Here is a 21809-nt window from a genome sequence, read left to right on the forward strand (position 1 = left end):
TTAGAATAGCCGGATAAATTTCTTAACTAAATTATTTTTAATCTATTTTCAATAATATTTAATTCGTTAGGGTTAAATAGGCGGCTTCGAACCGTTAGCGGGGTAATTCCGAGGCGGAGCTCGATTTTAAAATTGTAAGAACGTATCGGGGGTAGTATTTTGGCGCCTTCCTATTTAAACATTTTAATATAATACTAATATTAAAAAGCGAGGTTTATTTTAATTTATTCGTCGGTTTCTAGCGGTTTACCAGCTTTTTCATAGAATTTTATTATATTTTCGGATATAATTTTATTTAAGAATACGCTATCTATTATAAATTATTCGTTAATAATAATTTTATAACCCAGAAAGTCCTCCTTTATCCCTATAAGCAATACTGAATTAGTGATTCTTATAGCGTAAAAGGTCTCCCTATGCCTAATTCTAATTAAGCTATTAATTTATCTATAAAAATTATTACCGAATAAATACTTATATTATCCTCTTCTTCTTACTAATCTTTTTATTATTATTTTTTCGATTAATTTATTGCTAATATATTTAAAATTTAGGACGGTTCTTTCTTCTTTTATATTATCTTCTTTTTTTATCCTCTTAATATCCTCTGCTATTTAGGCTTTCATTATATAAATTATGTAAAATTTACATTTTTTAATTATTTAATTAAAGGTTGCTACCGATAATTCCCGAATATCGTTAAGGTTAATAGGATTGTAAGGTATATTATAAATGTAAATCGCCGTACGGTAATTAGTATTATTAGTACGGACGCTTCTAACTACCTAACAGGACATTAAAGAGAAACGAGGTATTTAAGGTCGCTTTAGTAAGGCCGAAAATATAAAAGTTTAACCGAGGCCGCTAAGGGTCTTCCTGATTAATATAGCGCCTAAGTAATTAGTTACCCTAGTAGATATTACTTCGACCTATAGAATATATTTAAGCGTCGCCCCGAATTAAGATTGATTTGTTGAATATATTCGTAACCCCTTTCTTTTGAAAAATTAACCTCTAGATCTATTCTTTACTAAAGTGAGAACGTTTTAGGGGTGAAGTTCTGTTTCCCCTTACTTTCCTTTTGGTAGTTAATAGCTACGGTATAAGATTTTTATTCGAATATTTTAATAAGATTATTATAATCTTTAGATTTGCTCCCTTCTATAAATTTTTATAGTAGGCTGCTTTTCTTTAGTAGTATAGTTTTATTCTATTTTAAATGGTGATAAGGATAAAATAAATTTTAAATTCTTGATTTAATTAATTAATACGAATTTGAGAAGTTTCTAGCCGGGACCTTTCGTAAATGCGGAAATTATTTTTATAACCTTCGGGAAGTTAGTTTAAGAGCCGAAAATCGAATAGTAAATAATCAATCGGTTTTTTCGGTAAAGAAGTTTTCTATTCGATTTAATAAAGATTTTAATTTTGGATGTATATAGATCGTTATTTTTTCGATTAATTTACGATTTATTAGCCACGGTTAGTAAAATACTCTAGACTTTTATTTTCAATAAATTAAATTAATACCCCTCCCTATTATAAGAATAGGATTGATTATAATAAAAGATTAGTAAAGAATTAAATTAAATAGATATAAATAAAAGTTTTAAACAAAGAACTAGTATAAATATAATATGAAAATTATTAAGGAGTATAAATCCGCCCTTTACTATTAGAGGATATTTATTAATTAAATATTTGCCTACTTTATATAGAATTCGTTTTCCGTTTCGTTAAAATTATTATTCAAATTTTTATTATAATAATTTAAATTTTACTTTTTATTTCTGAAATATTTAAAACGTTAATTAGTAAAGCGAATTTAATCAGTGAAGAGGTAATTAATATTATTTTAGTTTACCCTTTTCATTATTTATTAGATTTTTTATAATTAGCGCCGATATAAGATTCCGATTTTCAAATAACGATATTATAGGTATTGAAGTACTTTTATAAAGAAGATTTTATTAATAAAAGATAATAGATTAGGTTTTTATTAAATTATTATTTTAATATTAATAATTACTTTAAATAATTACTTTATAACCTTCCTTCCTATTTCCTTTTTATTATTAATAATACCATTTTAATAAATATATTTAATAGTACTATTAATACTTTTAAGGATACTTCATATACTCTTAAGATAAATCTTAATATTATTAATTTTTTTTTTACTAATAATGTTATTTTTGTTCGAAATATCGTCCCGAAGAAGAGATTCGATAGTAAAAAAGGTCTTTGAGTATTTGGAGTTCTTTGAAAATAAAGTTAATATTTACAATTTTACCGACGATTAATTTAAGATTTTTATTTAGGTTTAATAGTGTAAGAGGGAGTTTAAGGATGTTGGTAACGGTTTCTTTTATACCTTAACTTTAAAGGGAATTATATTTAGAAAGAATTTAAAAAAGAATTTACATTTATTTATAAAGTTAAGGACTCCGAATAAATTGATAGTACTTTTACTATTTTAAAGAAGTTCTATACTAAGTACGTTCTTTATTAAAAGATTAAGATTGTAGACATTATAATTATTTATTCGGCTTTACTTACTTATTAGTTTTCATTTAATTATATTAGTATTAATTATAATGTTATTAAAAATTTTTATAAGAAATTATATATTAAAATTTACTATATAATTATTATTTTCTTGTATAAATTGTAGGAGGATTTGTATATGATGGAATAGAACGAATTCTTTTAGGATTTAATTAAATTTATTATTGAATAGTTCGATAAAGTCGATTCTAATAATTCTTTTAATTCTAGTAGTAGTAAGGAGGAGATGATTATTAAGAACGTAAGGGTAAGAGTAAGTAGGTTATTAATTTGCATTCCTCTTCCGAATCTTTTAATAATAAATTTGTTAAGATTTCTACTAAAAGGATTATTATTAAAGTTATTACGTTTATTAAATTTATTATAGTCTTTAATAGGAAGGTTATAAATAATTTAGCCGCCCGTATAGAAGTATTGATAATTACTTATAATATTATTTGTATTCTTCCTATTTATTAACCTTTTATTTTCTTTTAGTAATTTATTACTTATTGGCCTATTTAATTTAGGTATTTGATTATTTAAATTAATATTCTTTAGGTCTTAGTTTTTTATAGTAGTAAAAGTAGTAGAAGTAATTAGGGACGAGGGTATTAATAAATATATTATTAGTGTGGTACCTTCGGTTATTCTATTTATAATTGTAACGAAAAATAAATTGATTGCGAGTACGGTATTATTATTTTTAAACTTATTAACCGGAAGAGATTTATATTAGCCGCCATTTATAAGGGTAAGGTGATGGAATATAATAATTTCTTACTTAATAAATTATACGCTAAGTTTTTTGAGAAGGGTGTTTAGGTAGAGTAATTTATTCCTTAATGGCTTTAAATTTTGAATACGTTAATTATAGTGAATTTAAGAGATAGGAATACAATATATAATAGTAGAATAACTTTAAGAACTTTACTTTCGTTCTTTATTTTGAATTACTTCTAAATTTAGAGGGCGTTAAATAGCGTTAGAATTAAATTAAAGTTGAAGAAATTTGTAAAAGGAAATTTATTTTCACTACGATTAATAGTATTTAAATAGGAGTTTTTATTAAGCTTTATAAGTTTTCGTTAGAAGTTTATATGCGTATGGTAATTATTTATATAATATAGATAAGGGCCGTTAAAATGAACATAAATTTGTTTATTAGGGTGATTAAAGTGATAAATTCCGATATTAATGATACGGAGGAGATTAGCCCTCCTTAAAAAATTGTAATTATTATAGCTAGAGAATTAAAAAGTCTCTGGATTGAAGATGCCGTTGTAGGTTCTATTATTACCTTCTTATTCGTGCCTATATTTCGCCCGTTTATTATAGAAGTATTGAAGAAGGTTCCAAAATAGTTTGGAATTATTTTAGAGGATAAGGCCTAAATTAATTTATTTACCCTAACCCGAATAGTAATAGACCCAATAATAATATTATTTACAAAAGGTTTTTTTTTTATAAAGGAAGTTTGCGTAACTTAGTCCCTTATTAAAAATTCTAAAATTTACAACAATTTCGTTAAAATAAAGGAATTATATTTTATAGTAATTAAATTTATAAATATTAAAGTTATAGTTATTATTAAAGATATTATTAAGGATAGCGCTATTAATACTTTAGTTATTTATAATTAGGTACAATAATCTTCCAGTAGTTTTTATGGTAAGGATAATTTCTTTAAGTTGGAATTTGAATATTACAGTAGCGATACCCTTAATAATGATATTAAAACTAATAAATTCGTATTTATCATTCCTAAAGGGGTTTAAATTTATAATATAGGTATTAATAAGTAGGTTACTATAGTAGAAATTATAATAAATTTAGTAAAAGCTTTTATTAGAGAAATGGAATTATTGTTTAGGCGCTTAGATTATACTAACGAGATTTGTTTTATACTAGAATAGAATAATTTTAATAATTAGAGGAAATTTCTTCTTACCCGGATTATTTCTTTAAATGATGAGATAGCACTAGTAATAAATTAGATTAAATTCGTTAAAAAGTTTAAATTAGTTAATAGGGATATTGTTCGCTCCGTAATTTTATTTACCTTTTTCGTTTTTATTAAATATAAAGGGTGTAAGAAGGTTATTATTTTATTAAATGTTAGAGTTAAATATAATATTATTTATAAAGTATTAGTTAATGAGCTCGGCTTTTAGAATATAATTATTAAGATTTTTAATATTAATAGTAATAGAAGTAGGAAGGGATTTTTTAGTAAGATTTGTAAAAAAGTTTAGTTATTCGATAAGGGTAAAGAGATTTATTTTTTTATTATTAAATAAACTTTATTATATTACGAAATTATTTAAGGGTTTCTTTTCTTCTAGGACGCTAATATTATATAAAATACGATAAGGAGGGAAGGAATTATACCGCTATTATAATTAATAGGATAGTAATCCGCGTTATTCTAGTTATAAATTCCGAGGTTTTGAAAAATAAATTGGAAAGTAGGTAGTAAGTTTAATTCTTTTATAGTGGTTACAGCCTTTATAGATTTATTAAGATAGAGGGTTGTAAAAAGGGGTATTTTGGTAAGAGTAGAATCCTCCTAGTAGATAGAATTTAAAGAGAATGATAAGTAGATTATTGTATTGATGGATATTATTGCGGAGGAATTGTTAGAATTTTTATAGTAGGAATTATATAAATATTATTATTTATAAGAGGTTTAGATAATAATTATACGAAGTAACGGGTTTGGTCCGTTTATTTTAAAAGAAGATGGTATTTAGGTTTATAATAATTATATAGAAGGAGGAAGTTTAGAAAAATTAGGGGATAATTTAGATTGTATATTTATAAAAGTAGTTTTTATATTCTATTAAATAAGGTGTTGGGTGCAGAGGTTATTAATTTGGGAGTTTGCGAAGGTTTTGGCTATACCGCCGCGGAAGGTTGCTATATTTAAAGGAAGATTAGAGGTATAGATTTATATTATATATAAAAGGGTAATTTGAAAGGTAAATTTAGTGGATAATATTATTTCGGATGGTTTAAAGCCCGGAGGCGACTTTAATTAGAAGGTAAAAAAGTTGGAAGTAGTATAGGATTGGATTTTTTCCGCTTTGAAAAATTATGGTATTGAATAGGATTATTATATTATATTACGCTTTACAGAATTGATTGGGAGATCAACGCTAATAGAGGAATATTTTCAAATTATATTTAGGACGGTCTAGGATATTTTCCATGCGGGGGAGATTAAATTATTTATTTATATTTTCTATAATTAGGAATAAGTTTTCGTTTGGGATTTTATTGAATATGGGAAATTAGATTTAAATATTATTCTCCCTTAAGAAATGTGTATTATCTTATATTATGTTTGGTAAATGAAATTTATTCTTATCCTTAAAATATTTTATATTAAAGTGTACCATTTATTAAAAGATTGAGTTAAAAAGGGGATCCTTGAAGAAAATTATATAGTATATTAAAATAATGAGTTTTTGGTTACGAAAAAAGATAGAGGTTTGTACTGAATTAACGATATTTAATATATTCATAAAGTGATTTTGAAGGATATTAATCCGCTACCAGGTTATAACAGGGTGGGATGTACATGCCCAAACAGCCAAACCTAACTATAAAAAATAGGACGATGTTCGCTTGCTAACGAATATCGGAAATATATACTATATAGGCATATTACCTTATAACACTACCTTCCCCTAAAAGAGGCTCTGTAAAAGCCGATACTAAAAACTGGTCAAGAGGCGATTACCGATTATAAAGTTCTATATAGTATTATCTGAAAGGTACGGCCTTGTTAGAGGGTACACCTTTCCAACGGGGTTAATTAGGATATTCGGTCGCTACGGTCGCATTTGTCTTTCTATACGATTGTCTCCAAGGTTCTTACTCGCTCATTTTTGTTAATGGGGGAACCTTAAATATGTTTGCCTCGAAGGGACGGAAACTACACGAAAAAACCCGCCCTCGAAATACTCTGACTGGGAATTGAACCTGCCGTATTAAACGAATATACTATAATAGGGTGGGATATATATACCTACACAACCAAACCTAACTATAAAAGATAGGACGATGTTCGCTTGCCAATGAACATCAGAAGTGCATACTATATAGGTATGTTACCCTGTGATACGGGTTGTAAAGAGTTTAATAAAACTTTTGGGGGTTATAAGATAGTATCCTTATTAGATTTTTTTTTTAGTTATAATTAAATCCCTTTTGACGAAATAAGCTGAGACCTTATAATTTTTTTAATATTTATCGGTTATTTCCGGATGATTACTTTATTATAAAGAAGTATTAATTCTATTACTTAATTATAAGAGCTATAGTCCAAATATTCTACGATTTGATTTTAGATGTTTACTAACTTTATTTTAATAATATTGATATTAAAGGATTTCGAAGTGATTATAGCGAAGAGTAGATTAGTATTAAAGGAATGCGAAAATATATGTTAGAGTATTTTATAAATATTAATAAAGTATTAGTTAACGTTAAATTAGTAGGATGGGTAATTATTGTGGTTAAGTCCTAGTAGTATTAGAAGGAAATTGTATTAGTAAGGTATTTCTATACATTTAATAGTTACATATTTATTATAAATAAAGTTATTAAAATTAATAAGTAGATTTATTATAAATATTAGTACAATTGTAAAGGAAAAGAGTTAGAGTAGGTTAGGGCCTTCTTTAGTATTATTAATTACTATAGGATTTGGATTAAAGGCTTTAGTATTATTGTAATTCTTTTTTACACTTTAATAAAGAAGGGGGTTAAATAGTAATAGATTGAGAACAAATAGTTCGCTATACAATATTTATAGTTTTTAGTTATTATTATACTATTTTTAGTTATTATTATTTACGACGATAATAAGAATTATAATACAATTTATTTTATAGTTAACACTTTAATCGATAGATAGGGAGTAATTTTGGAATAGATTAGCCCCGACGGAAAAAGATATTTATATTACTATAAGAGTAGGATTTAGTTTGTAGTCAAAAAAAGATACAATACTATTAAAAGAGAATTTCGAAGATTATTTTATGCTTTAAAGCGATTAAGAAGGTATTTATTCGCGATTTATTTTGTTATTGAAAATAATGCTTAAGTTTTTATATATTAGTTTTATAGTATTGCTAGCATATTTTTGGGGCGCTATTAATATGGTAGATTACTTAGATTAAAATCTTTAATTTTATTATAAAGTATATCCTAGAGAATAAGAATATTGTAGTTAATAGCCTATTTTATAAACTTCTAAACCCCTTTAACCTCTACGAAAAAGAATACGAAGAAAACATTAATAATTTTATAAATACGTAAATTTGTTTTATTTTTATTATTAGTATAGACGAGCTTAGATTTAGTTTTATTAGTAATTAGGTTAAATAGTCGGAGGGGATTGTTAAATATTCTTTAATTTATAAGATTTTTTCCCGTTTAAAAGGAATTGTTATAAGACATTAATTTTATAATAATACTATTAAATTTATGGTTGAAAAACGAATCTTTTAATTACATTTAAATACTAAAATTCAATACTTTAAAAGGGTTATTAATATTCCGAAGGAAAGGTAGTTAATTATAATCCGCTATTATAATAAGATTGGATATAGAGGTCGGGAAGGAATATATTAGCGTATTATTGAATATTATTATTTAAAAAAGTATATATTCCGAAGTAGAAGAATTAATTTATTCTTGGCTAGTTTGCTAGAAATATAATTCTAAATAATTCGAAGATAGTTACTAGTAAATTTGATTAAGTGTTTAGTTTTTTAGGAAATAGATTTTAGATGTTTAGTATTTATTAGGAATTAATGGGAAGAGGATGCCTTTTTTTGAATTTTGAAATAATTTAACCGGTTACATTAAAATTACTTTATTATTAAACGTTACAATTTAAAAAATTAATGAGTTGTTTAAATTAATTTTCTTTTGGTAGGGATATTCAATAGTAATTTTAATTAATAGCGGTTTTGAATTTAAAGGGCAAATTAAGGAAATTTTAGAAATATTAAACTTTTAAGTACTTTATAGCCCCTTATATTTTTAGGGCGAATAGTGCGAATGAGTAGGGCTATACGATAATTATTTCTTTATTAGCGAAGATAATAAATGGGAAAGGTATTAATTGGCGAAAATATTTATTTTACGTTTTATTTACTAATTATATAATAATTAAGGGGAGTTACGGGTATATTCCTGTTTAGTTAATATATAAATATAATTTTATTACTTTTATTAAGTTTAACCTTCCTTCTTGGTACGTTGTAAATTAGAAAAAGGATAATTGTCAAATGATTAGGAAGGAATCGATCGCTACGGTAATTAAAATATATAAGGAGATTAAGAATTATTTTATATAAGTAGTTAAGAAAGTAATTATAACGAAGGAAGTTACTATTAATTAGTAGAATAAATATAATAAGAGGAAGATTAAGTTTGAGAATAGTTAAATTGAGATCGGTAATTTAATGTTAATTTACAATAGCGTTTACTAAATAGATATAAATATTATAAGGAAGTTAATTTATTATTGGAGAGGTCTTTATTAAATTTATAAAACTTTTTAAGGAGGGAATATGTATTATATAGTAATTTTAGATAGGATATTAATTAATAAACCTGTTAGTACTTAGAGGATTAAAAAATTCGTAGTTAAAGACGGAATAATATTAATTGTAGATAAATTCCTACTTAGTGAGGAACGGATTTTTTTTGAAGATAGAGAAGGTAAAGGAGATTTTAAATTAGCTAATGAAGGATTAATATTAAAAGAATTATTAAAGAAAATATTATACTTCCCAATTATAGTAAAGAACGAATAGGGTACTACTGGGGATAAGAGGGTAATAAAGTTTAGTATCTACTAGCGGAGGAAGGAAAAGGTATTGAAGGATACCTAAATTGAAGGGATTTTATTTAAAGGTAAACCTTTAGGTATTTAGATTATAGTTTAGGATAAATGAATAAGAAATTTATATTTATGGAAACTTTATTTATTATTAAGGAAGGGTTATTAAAGAAGGGTTTAAATAATAAATTGGACGAATAAACCTTAAGATATTTATTTTAAGGAAGGGTTGGAACGATAAAGGGGAATAATATATTAGTATCCGGATATAGCCCCCGGAGCGATAGACCTTCGGGTATTTAACCCCGTACCCGATTGAAAAATAATAATCGACCGACCGACCGTTGAGTTTTTCTTACTTTTCTTTAATTATTTTTACTTTTTTAATTTTCTTTGTTGAATTGTTTTACTATTTTTATTATTTTTACTTTGAATTTTTTTTGTTTTTCGCGCTATTAGCTAAGGGAAGTCCCTATTAGTTCTGTAATATGAATTTCCCGATTTGCTCCAGCCCTAATATATTAACCTTTTGAGGATATATATTTACGTAGAAGCGAATTTAGGCTATAAAATTGAAATATTAATGCCTTTTATTAATATTTGCCCCTTTTTTTTCGTATTTGTTTATTATTCTTTTTATTATTTTTAACGAAAGTGGCCGATTGGTCTTTACTTATTTTCGAAGGGAAGATTAGAAATTATTATAGTATAGAGTAGATTTGTACGAAAGGAAGATAATTTTTATATAATATTTTTTCTATTTTTTTCGTTCTTTCTTTACTTTACTTATTCGAAAACCGCCTCTTCTTTTTTAAATCTATTTTTTTTGGCTTTTGGTGAATGAGAAAAGGAAAAAGAAATTATTGTATGAATTGTATCCTACATGTTAATTTAGGAAATTATTTTTTGATTAGAGATTATAAGTTTTTGTCCGAAATAGAGAATAAATAAAGTAGAATGAAGAAGGAATTAATAATGAGGAATAAATTTATTAATATATATTAAGAAGAATATTTTTACTTCTTACAATAATCTTTTATTAAGAGCCGGTTATTTTATTTTAGGATGAATTTATTAGGAGGATTTAAATATAAATTCAAAGGGAAGTTTAATTTAGAGCATTTTCTCTTTTTTTTAATATAGTATAAAGGGGTTATTAGGAATAGAGCGGTTTAATTAGAGAGGAGCGGATTAATTAGATTTTCCATTATAAGTTAAAGGTTGACGGGTAGAATAATTGCTTCCCGGGAATAAAGGGACGAATTCTTTTCCCGAGAATCAAGGAAAGAAGATAAGTAATTTAAATTAAATATTATTTCGACCTATAAAATATATTTGAATTTCGCCCCGAATTAAAATTAACCTGTTGAATATATTCGTAACCCCTTTCTTCTAAAAGATTAACCTTTAAATCTACTCCTTACTAAAGTAAGAAGGTTTTAGGGGTAAAGTTTTACTTCCTCCTACTTCCTTTTTAGTAGTTAATAACTATAGTATAAGATTTTTATTCGAATATTCTAATAAGATTGTTACGATCCTTAGATCTACTCCCTTCTACAAATCTTTGTAGTGGGCTACTCCTCTTTAGTGGTGTGGTTTTGCTCCATTTTAGTATAGTATACGAAGTAGTTAATATAGTGCGAGAATATTATAGGCTAGCCCTATAACAATTATTTAGCGTTACGCCTTTATTATTTATATTGTAATATATTTTAAGTATAATATTATTAGTGATTTTAACCCCCTCGTCTATTGTCCCAGTATTTTTGAATAGAAATATTATAAGAAGGTTCGAAGATTAGAAGATTAAGTAACGTTGATAGTTTAATTTATTAGTATTTAGTTTATCCCCGATATTTATTTTTATAATAAATACGTATTGGGCCGTTTAAAATAAATTCTTTACAAGAAATTAGCACGTAAGGGGAGTCGGCCCTTTAAATATATTTATATAGATATTTATAGCCCTTTTTATTTTAAGGGTCTATAAGGATAATAGTATTAGGTTATTATTATAATCAATTTTATGTAGTATATTTAGGTTTATGCTATTAAGATTAAGAATGAGATTTTTCGCGTAGTGGAGTAATAGTATAATGAATTCGATAAGTTAGAATATAGAATTTATTATATTTATTTTAATCGGGCTAGTGAAAATATTAGTAAACGATTTTAATTATAGTATACGAACTGTTTTATATAATTAATATATTCGATAATTAATTAGTACGAATAAAATAGTATATTAGAGCGCTTTAATAGGATTTTGCAAGAGTGCTTCACTACCGTTTTAGAGGATAGCGGTTTTAACTGTTATTTATAGCCGATCCTTTTCTAAACAATTATTTATTTAAAGAATAGGTATTTACATAAGGTTATTAATAAAATGCTATTTAAAATATAGAACGGCTATAAATTTAATCTATTATATTTAAAATTTATTAGTACCCTTTATTATTATAAATTACCCGATGTAGACTTCTTAAGGAAGTTAATACTTATAGCCGGCCGAAGTAAGTTACTAGGTTACGAAGGTTTATTAAATTATATTATTTTTATAAATAAAAATAAGGTTATTTTAATTAATAATAAAATTATTAATAAAATGTATATTCATATTTCGCTAAACCTTCTCCCGGAATTAGTAGTTAATTTACCTTCTTTTATTTACGCGCCAGAGTTTAATTTTTGTATTTCTTTTATAGATTTAAACGCTTCTTTTCCTAATTTATTTAATTTAGTATAGGGCTATTTAGGAATAAATTTAAATAAACCCCTCGTAAATTTCTCTTTAATACCCCTGAGGCCTCCTATATAAATAATATTTATATTTACCCCGCTACTACTTTTATTAGCGTTCTTACTATTAGTTTATTTATTTTTTATTTTTTTATTTAGAAAGGGTTTTAAATTTAGAGAAAATTCTATTAATATAGTTAGAGGGAAATTCTAATACGCTTACGCTATTGTTACCATTATTTTAATTATCTTTCTTTCTATTATTTTTGGACCGGTTATCTTAATTTCCATTTTGATTATTTTAGCCGTCTTTATTAGAATTGTCCTTATTAGAGCCCTCTTTACTAGAACTATTTATATTAATATTTAATACTATTTATATCGGCGGCGACCTAGGTTTTTTCGACCCTAATTATTAATGTAGTATTATTAATCGTTACTTTAAATTATACCCCCCGGTTCCTACTATTTTCGAAAAATAATAATTAGTATTAAAAAATATTAATAAGTATATTAATATCGATTTATTAGCCTTTATTACTCTTATTACCCTATTTGCCCCCGAATTTAAAAATTATTAAAAGGTTATAAAACGATTAGATTAATAATATTAGTAAGCTACTATATAAGTAGAATATTAATTATTCGTCGAGAACCAAATCTAAATTTTCGTCTTTAATAATATTAGCCGTCGGCTTTTAATTAGAAAGTAAGTTTATAAGTTTAAAATTAGTTTTAATAGTAAAGTCCTTTATTATAAGGTTTATTAGGTAATTTATAGCTTTAAATAGCGGGAAGGGATTAATTATAATAAAATATTCGCTTCGGTTATAAGATTTATAAATTATAAATTTATTTTCGCCTTCGCTGTTACTTTTAATTTAGAATTGGAATAAATAGACGTTTAAATTACTTTTTTCTATAATTTAATTAAGGAAGAAATCTACGTAGAATAACCTCTCAGTATTATTAATAGTAATAAAATTTTAATATATAAATTAAATTAGGCTTTCCATAGTTTAAAATAGAATTTACGTATTTAATATAATATATTTACTACCTTCCTCTATAGCTTCGCTTCTATTCTACTACCTATTGATAATGTTATTTTTTATAAAGGTACTACCTATATCGCTATTTATATCGACAATTTATTTATTACCGGCCTATTTAAATCCGACATTTAAACTTTAAAAAATACCCTTAGCGAACGATTTAAAATAATTAATATAAATCGATATTCGTATTATTTAAATATAGTTATAATCCGTAATAAGTTAAATTATACTTTTAAATTTAATTAAAAGGCCTATTTCGAAAAAGTACTTAATAATTTCGGTATATTAAATTATAGTATTATCTTTACCCCTATAAATATTTATAAACATTTTAAGCCTACCGACGATTTTAAAATTTCTAATACTAATAAATATTAGTACGTTAATACTATCGGTTCCTTTATATACGTAATATTCAATATACGTCCGAATATTATTTTCGTAATATCTTTTTATAGTTAATATTTCGCTAAATTAACTTTAAGTTATATATTAGCCGTAAAACGTATTTATAAATACCTTTGTAGTATTTTTACTTTTTATTTTATTTATTGTAGCTTATCTTCTATTATTTTTATTAATTATTTAAATACCGATTAGGGCGGCGATACCTTTATTAAACAGATTATAAATAGTTATATATTTTATATTAGTAGTGTAGCTATTATTTAATAATTTAAACGTTAATAAATTATCGCCTTATTACTTTATAAAATAGAAGTTATAATATAAATATAAGTAGTTAAAGAGGCGATTTAATTTAGGAGATTACTATTAGATTTATTTTTTATAATTAATTTCATTATTATTATCCGTTATAATAATTAGGATACTATAATTCTAATGAAGAATTTATAATACTATTCCTATACGAAGTATATTAGTATTTAAGAAATATAGTATGGGGAAGCGTAAATTATTAGGAGTGTAAATTTCTAATATATAATTATTAAAGAATAAGTTATTAATATTTTTATAAAGGTTCTATTTTAAAGTATCTTTAAATAGTACCGTTAGGCGTTAAGGTTATTAGAACCTTCTACCCTATCATTACTATTAAAGACCTATTAATATTTTTGTAATATTTAACCAGTTATTTCCCCGTATATATATATTTACTAGACCTTCTATACCTGATAGTTAGTTACTATATTGCTATTTTATCTTTTATTACTTTTATATTAAGTTAATCTTTTAGTTATAAATCCTATTCCCCCTAGTTAGGTGTATATATATAAATCGACAGCTTAAGTCGCAATTTTCTAATTTCTACGAAATTCCCTAGTATAGGAAATTTTAAAAATCGATTTACGGCTATCTTAATACCTTTTAGCTTTCGTACGGCCTTATAAGTATATTTATTTTGACTGTTATATTAAGACGAATCGATTGGTATTGCTTGTATAGTTTTACGACCTCTATATTAAAAGTTCTTGCATTTTTTATCTTTTATTTACTTTTTTATTTTCGTTTTTAAAATTTATTATACTTGTTATTATATTACCATCCTTATGTCAACCCTTACGGCGGCAATCCTTTTTCCTATTGGGTCTTATTAGTGCTGACTGTGTTGGGCGAGAGAGAAATACTTGTAAATAACCTTACTTTTGCCGTTTTCGGCCTTTTTCTACTTATTATTTTATTATAGGGCAATCTATATTTGGATTGAAAGGGAGTATTGAAGTTATTACTAATTCTTGGTATTTTTGGTATAAGTGGATACGATCTATATATATTTACCCTATATATAAGTCGGACCTTGTCTTCCTTTTCCTTTTGCTCTTTCTCTCTCTTTAATTAATTAAGATATTTACTACTACATCCGTCGTCTTACGTGATCACCTCCTCCGTATGGTTCAATAAGGTCCTGGCGCGATGTCCTTTGATTTGATTTATAACCAGCCGCTGGCTAGGTACCATCTATGTGCTACACTAATGTATTTTCTACAAATGTCCAACGCTGGTCTCCATTAATATTCACGCTATATAAATCTAATGCTGGTTTGTTTGTTAGTTCGGTACTCCTAGTCTTTTGGACGAGATCTATCCCGAATTTTCCTAAACCTTATAAGGACGTATTAAAGTAATTAAAGAGTAAACCTCGGCACACCTACCCTAAACCTATATATACCCAAAAAATCCCTAGACTAGCTGTTATATAAACTATCGTATTTTAGCCGTATTCTTACGCGTTTTGAATGTCTATCACCTTAGTCATTTTGTTGATTGGGTTACCTAACTATATAATTCCCTATAACTTATTCAAATTTGGTGATATTTTAATAGTATTTAGTATAAAATGCTATAGATTAACCGCTTTATTCGCTGCGCTAGTCATTAAATTTAAAATTATTATTAAGGGACGAAAGTTTAAAGGATATTTTAATGGGCGCCTCTCCTTGCCGTACCTCCTCTTCCCATAAATTAATTAATTTAAGTAAGATTATATATGTTGAGGGTAGTTATAGGGGTGGGTATTGAGTGGTGTGTGTGCGACGTATAAATGTATTGTGTAAAAGGGGTGTAAATAACTATATTAAAAAAAGTATAAAAAATTTGATTAAGTTTTAGAGTTCGTTAGTGGTAATGTTAGCGTGTATTGAGAAGACGAAATTTAGTACGTAAAAATGAGCTTTACAATATTAAGTATTATCAACTGTACAGGGCCTACTCTTTTTAGAATTTGAGTGTATGTAGGTTTGGGGTAGGTGTGCCGAGGTTTACTCTAATTAAATACGGATCGGAAATGCTTAGGTACGGATCCGCAAGGTATTAACAAGATTTAACATGTTATATTCAACATCGAAATTAGCACAGAGGTATTCAAAATGAATCAGGCTTTAATCATACAACGAAACACATGAATTATATGTAAAAACGCCTAAGGGAAGTTGACCCGAGGTCTCGAGCTAACAAACAAACCAGTATTGGACTGTACGACTGATAACCTATGCCAAATATCCCAGTCTCTCGCTAAACACAGAATTTGTACCCCTACGATCTCGCTTGAACCATATGTTTCATGCCCTCTCATCCCATTAGTCCTGGCTCCATTATCTTCCCCTACCTAAGGTTCATCCAACTCGCTCTGTTCTCCGTCTTCTGCCCGTGCACGCTCCGCTTCCGTGATTGCAAGATCCCATTCCTCGATCAGCGTCCGGGCTTCTGCTATCTCTTCCTCAATTCGATCGAGATCTTTATCGTCAAGCTGAAACTTGCCCATTGTCTCCTTATCCGCTGCTATGTTGATCATTTCAAGCACTAGTTCCTTTTTGACCGCAGCCGGCTGTTTCTCTTCGTAACCGTCAACCATAGAGGTAAGCAGCTCTTTTGCCCTACCAAAAGGACTAATTCCATCTTCACCCAAATGAAAGGGGTTAACTTGTTTTGTGGCAAGCAGGAGCTTTATACATTCCAGGGTTTCGCTGCCCGGGACTTCATGGTTTCTCTCCAGCGCCCATCGTAATGGTGTTCGGCCGTTGTTGTCCGGTGTATCTAGAGCTATTTGAGGGAGCTTTGCAAGAAGTAGACGCAGAACGTACACGCTACAAACACTTTTTGCAGCAGCTGCGTGAGATACGATAGTCCGGCCTTCACTGTCTGGCATATTTAGATGCTGAAGAGCGGACTCTGAGTAGCGGCTCAAAAAGACCTCAACGGTCCTTATATCGGCCCCGATGGCTGCCCGGGTAAGTGGAGACCGGGAGGCATTATCTGGTAGATTGATGTCAATGTTAGGAAACGTGTCCAACAATAGCTGGACCACGTGACTAGCGACGAATGCTTTGCTATCTCCTGCTGCCAGAGACAAAGCTGTCCTGCCCTTTCTGTCCCGGATGTTAATATCGAAATGAGGGGTAAGGGATTGAATCGAGCAATCCAAATCACCTGGAGTGTGGCTGCTGCTGTTCTCCAGGGTTGATCCAACGGAGCATCTTAATGATGGGAGCTTGAGCTTGACTTGTTGCACTGAGCAGATGGCTTTCAACACCCCAATCATGTTCCAATGCCTGAGAAGCTCACGATGCACCGCGGTATGCACTGCAGTCCAGCCCTCTTCATCTTGGACGTTTGGATCGGCCCCGTAAGCTAAAAGCACTTCCATGGCTTCTGCAGTACGCGCCCAGAAAATGACGGTACAGCCGGTTCTTTGTATGAAGCGACTTTCGAAGCCGCTGTCACTGGTGTCCCCTGGCCAGCAGCTGGTCCTTTTGAAGCGACTTTTGAAGCGCCTGCAGCTGGTCCTTGTGAAGTCCGGAAATGCGGAGTGGCTGTCCCATTGGAATAAGACTTCTGTCAAGCGAGTGTTTACAATGCTTTTGATCTTTGTAGGACAAGGTCTTGCTACGGTCTTGAAGTCTTTCGGGCTTGCTTGGCACTCGCAGTGTCGTGAACCAACTTGTACAAGGAAGCTCTCCAGAAGGGGCCCATGACCAAACGCTGCGAGTTTTGCAGCTGTGACAGCATCCGCTTCCTCAACCTTGAGCTGGACAGGTTTGCCCACAAAATGGCACATTCCGTCAAGCAAATAGCCGACTTCTTGAGAAGTAAGATGAGATGAAGGGCTTACATCCGTAGCGTTGACCAGGTGTCGAAGTGACTCAATATTGCGATACTCAGCTGCGACCATCCAAGGATATCTCCAGCCTCCGCAACTAACCCTGAATTGCTTGTGAAGTTCCGGATGATCTCGGAGCAAGTGATGGGCGTCGAACTGTGCGAGAAGGTAGAGGATAGAGGGCACAGTCTGGAATATCTTAAATCCGTAGTGCTTTTCCTTGTCGCCCAAGGCATTATAGAGGCAGGTCCACTCACGGGTTGGAAAGTTTTCCAAAAAGGCCGTTTGCGAGATACCTCCGCGATAGGCCTGATCAGAATGACCTAAAACATTCGTCACAGCATAGTAAAGGAAAGAGTAGTTTCTGATGTCGAGTTTCAACATGTGGTCTGCTGATGAGTTGAGAGATCCTGAAGGATCGTCTGAGAATATTGTCGAGTACGCTGCCAGGATATGCCCAAGCAAACCTGTTTAAGCGTTTCGTGAATGTCTCCGGGATTGCCAAAATTAAAGCCTTTGATTCTCGACAGAAGATCGGATCTACCGCTTTTGCCCAACAAGAAGTCTCCAACAGACTCATGTATGAACTAAACAGGAGCAGTGGAGGAACTGGTTACCTCTGCAAGTCCTTTGGAGACACTGTCCACGTAGTGCTGTAGATCTTCAATAGACATTTCATCCTCGCGGGCAGTTACCCGAGTAGAACCACGTGGATCAACTGCTTTGGTATGTCTACTGGAGTATGAGTTGGCACTGGGCTGGATGGCCGTATATAACTCCAAGGGTTTGAGTGGGCGTATTGAGCAAAGAATCCATTGGAGGCAACGAAGTAGCTCTTGTATATCATCTTCATCCCGAGTCAAGATGGAATGGAAAAGAGCGTCCAGACCCGGGGGGATTTCATCAAGACGCTTCCTCAACGCTGAGATCTTCCCCCTGGCGTACTCCCGGTTGAGAATCGGGATGACCAATACAACCCAGAGGAAAATGCCGGAAGACATTGCCTGCAGTTTGCTTTGAATTTCCGATTTGTGAATTGAATCCCCCAGTCGAAGTCTGGCTGCGATGTACTTGGAAATATCAAGTGCATGATGTTCTTCCTTTTCCAGCACAAGCTCAATGGCCTTCTTCGGAACGACTGTCGGATAGTGCCGTGATGCGAAACAGACCCTGAAGGGCAGTCCCTTGGATAGCATAGACTGATCCAGGTCTTCGAAGAAAGAGACCATCTGTTCAACCTCTGAATCCTGACACTCATCTAGGGCATCTATTCAACATTCGACGGGATGTTGTTTTGCCACGAGTTCCACGGCGTTTGTGATTGTCTCGGTAAGAAATCCGATCTTCCATCCGTTGGCCGCAATATAGGAGCGGCCTACATTGTCAATATGGTCCATTGCTTTCCAGACCTCCTCGCGGCCGTCAAGCAAGAGGAATAGAAGTGTTCGATAGCAACCAAGGGTCGACCTCTCTAGCTCCGCGCCTCTGGCGTTAAAGAAGAAGGAAATAACCGTGCAGTCCGATTGACGGGAATGGATGGAGTATAAATACTTCATCAACGTCGATTTTCCTGTACCCGGCTTTCCCTTAATCCAAAGAAAACCTGAGTCACACAACCCCTCATTGCCCCTTTTCCATTTGGTATACTGTGGGTTGTCCAGAAACCACTGGCATGTTTGCATGAAAGCGGGTTGTATGTCATGCATTCTGGCTCCAAGCTCATCGAATTTGAGCATATCAAACAATTTTTTCTTGGTTTCCAGGTCAATTTTCTTATTCTTGGCTTCCAGGTATTTCATTTCTTTCATGATTGCCAGGTCAATATTAGGTTCGCCCTCCGGGTGAATGTCCATCTGGCACTCTGTATCCAATGATGATGGAGAGGTATCGGACGATGCGTATATTGTGGCGGGCGCGTGAAGCGTTGTGTTTACCGACCGAAGGATTTGTTCTTGCCCAGCTGATAACAGATTTTTATCGTGCAACGTCTTCTTGCCAGGTGTCAGGTGTGTGTATTCAGACAATACATCTTCAACGTTGATCTGCAACTGTTGCCGAGTGGAAGCACCTGAAGGTTGTTCAGACGGAGAAGGGGTTGCCTGGGCGCATCTTGTGGGGTGAGGCCCTTTACTTGATGACCCTGAGAATCCAGTAGGTGGCGAAGGGGTTGAGCGAACGCGAAGCCCACGAGTATCGTCAGTGGCGAAGATCCGCTGAAAGGCTGCCGCAACCTTGAGATAGCCTGGATCCTCCAGCCCATGGAAACGACACATGTCCATATGGTTATCACTGATGTGCTGAATGGTCTCGGCTACAGGCGGGCCGAGGTAAGACGAACTATCTTCGACCACCTAAGAGAAATAGATTAGCTTCGTAAAAGAAGATGATGATGCATAATGACAGCTGGGAAAAGCATGGGGACAATTGGGAAAAGCATGGGGACAGCTGGGATTCTGGGAAAGCAAACCTTTTTACCAAAAAGGAGGCCAACGCCGGTTTCTTCTTGGAATGAGTAGACGGTCCACTTTGCTTCCCATGCTAGCATCTTGAAGTCGTCGACGTCGGTTGCTCTCCCGATGGTTGGAAGCAGAGTGTCCATGATGTGCCTGTTAACGTTCATCCCAATCCCGATGGCAGAAGCTGAGATGACGCGGTGCAAGCCGCTCCGAGGATCGGCACCTCGATGAGGGGTGCCGAAGAACATGACTGAAATGGTAGAGAGAAAGAGAGCGTGGTGGTGAGGGTGGGTAGCTTGACAATGGCTGGCTTGTTTAAGAGCGTCCCTAACAACCACACCGCCCAAGCTGTGGGCGACAAACACCAATGGACGGGATTCTTCCTGAAATGACCTTCTTTGGGCCTCCAACCCGCATAACAAGTCCCACGCATGATCTTGAACCGTGTTTCTACTTATCTGCCCCTGGAGGAAGTGACGAATTTTGGTGTCGTATCCGTACGTGAAGATCCTAGCGGTCGGCACAGTGGCTGGGAGCAGATCTTGCGGCCAGAAAACGGCACCGCTAGGTCTCCCTCGGTTAGTCTTGGTCCGTTTCTTGACTTTTGCGGCATCGAGCGTCCAGGTCGACTTGGGACGGCCGGTAAACCCGTGCACAAAGACGATACTATATGCAGCATTTGGTTAGCACTTAGGTCCGTATTGACAAGGGCACAGGAGCAGCAACAAGATCAAGAGGTGCTTGACATACTCCACTTCTGTATTGGTTGGTTCATAAAGAACAGTTATACCACGATCATAAACCATCTTGGTTCAGTGGCCCAACGCATGCGGGTAGCGGTAGGGGTTGGGAGTCCAATGACACTGAGTACAATACGCCCCTGGAAAGTGTGTTAGCTCACCACCTCTGCTCAATTTTGCTGGATGTTTCTTACGTTCAGTAATGTCTTGATCATGATAAGGCCTAATTTCACTGCGAGTGTGGCGACTCACACACTGATGAAGTGACGATGTATCCTCGGTCGACAATTAGACGGTTCAAGGTGTCCTTACTGTCCTCAGGGCGAGATGTGATACTGGATGGGTCTCATTCGAAATACGAAGCGAACAAACACACCAACATTGGTCTGTGAAGATCCTAGGGCACGTGCCGAAACAGTGAGACCCGACTTCTCGCGCTGAGGTATTGCTGTGTCCCAGCGACGATAATATCGAGATGAGATACGCCGATGCGAAAAGGTTGCTCCTGAAAACCGCGAACCTTCCCCGCCTTCCACGAAATGTCCCAGCCTGATTGAAGCGTGCCCGAAAGGGAGCCTGACATGTAAGCGATCTGCATCACGCTCTTTGAGGATTAGTTTGTAGAGGCTTAACTCCCGACGATTGGAAGGTATCCGACAGGCCGCCACATGTGGGCGTGTGGCGCAGACGTGTAGATGTAGATGTAACCTCAACGACTCGGCTGTGAGAAGCGCAATCGAGACGGGATGCCGCGACAGGAACATGAGGAAGCAGATGTAGTGTGTGGAAGCGGGCACCATCTTCGAGGGAAGACTGTAGGAACATCCCATGAGCATGCCAATTCGAATA

At 32.0% G+C, this 21809-nt stretch overlaps 2 protein-coding genes across 2 annotated transcripts; both read right to left on the reverse strand.

Annotated features, from left to right (window-relative positions):
• Positions 1–16639: 16639 nt before the first annotated feature.
• B0H65DRAFT_412463 (ankyrin repeat-containing domain protein) lies at positions 16640–17050 on the reverse strand (the record flags this gene model as incomplete). The annotated part of the gene is made up of 1 exon (XM_062823847.1): positions 16640–17050. A coding segment is annotated over one exon (411 nt), but the record flags the coding sequence as incomplete, so codon positions are not given.
• A 1776-nt stretch (positions 17051–18826) lies between these two features.
• Positions 18827–21218, reverse strand: B0H65DRAFT_178226 (uncharacterized protein). Its single transcript, XM_062821474.1, has 4 exons — positions 21155–21218; positions 20971–21100; positions 20232–20886; positions 18827–20115 (listed from the first exon to the last, which is right to left on the reverse strand). The coding sequence occupies exons 2-4, from the start codon at positions 21024–21026 to the stop codon at positions 19036–19038; spliced, it is 1791 nt and encodes a 596-aa protein (XP_062683624.1). The 5' UTR covers positions 21027–21100; positions 21155–21218; the 3' UTR covers positions 18827–19035.
• Between the last annotated feature and the right edge of the window lie 591 nt (positions 21219–21809).

Source organism: Neurospora tetraspora (genome assembly GCF_033439725.1).
Source record: "Neurospora tetraspora strain CBS 560.94 chromosome Unknown B0H65scaffold_3, whole genome shotgun sequence".
Taxonomy (NCBI): Eukaryota; Fungi; Ascomycota; class Sordariomycetes; order Sordariales; family Sordariaceae; genus Neurospora; species Neurospora tetraspora.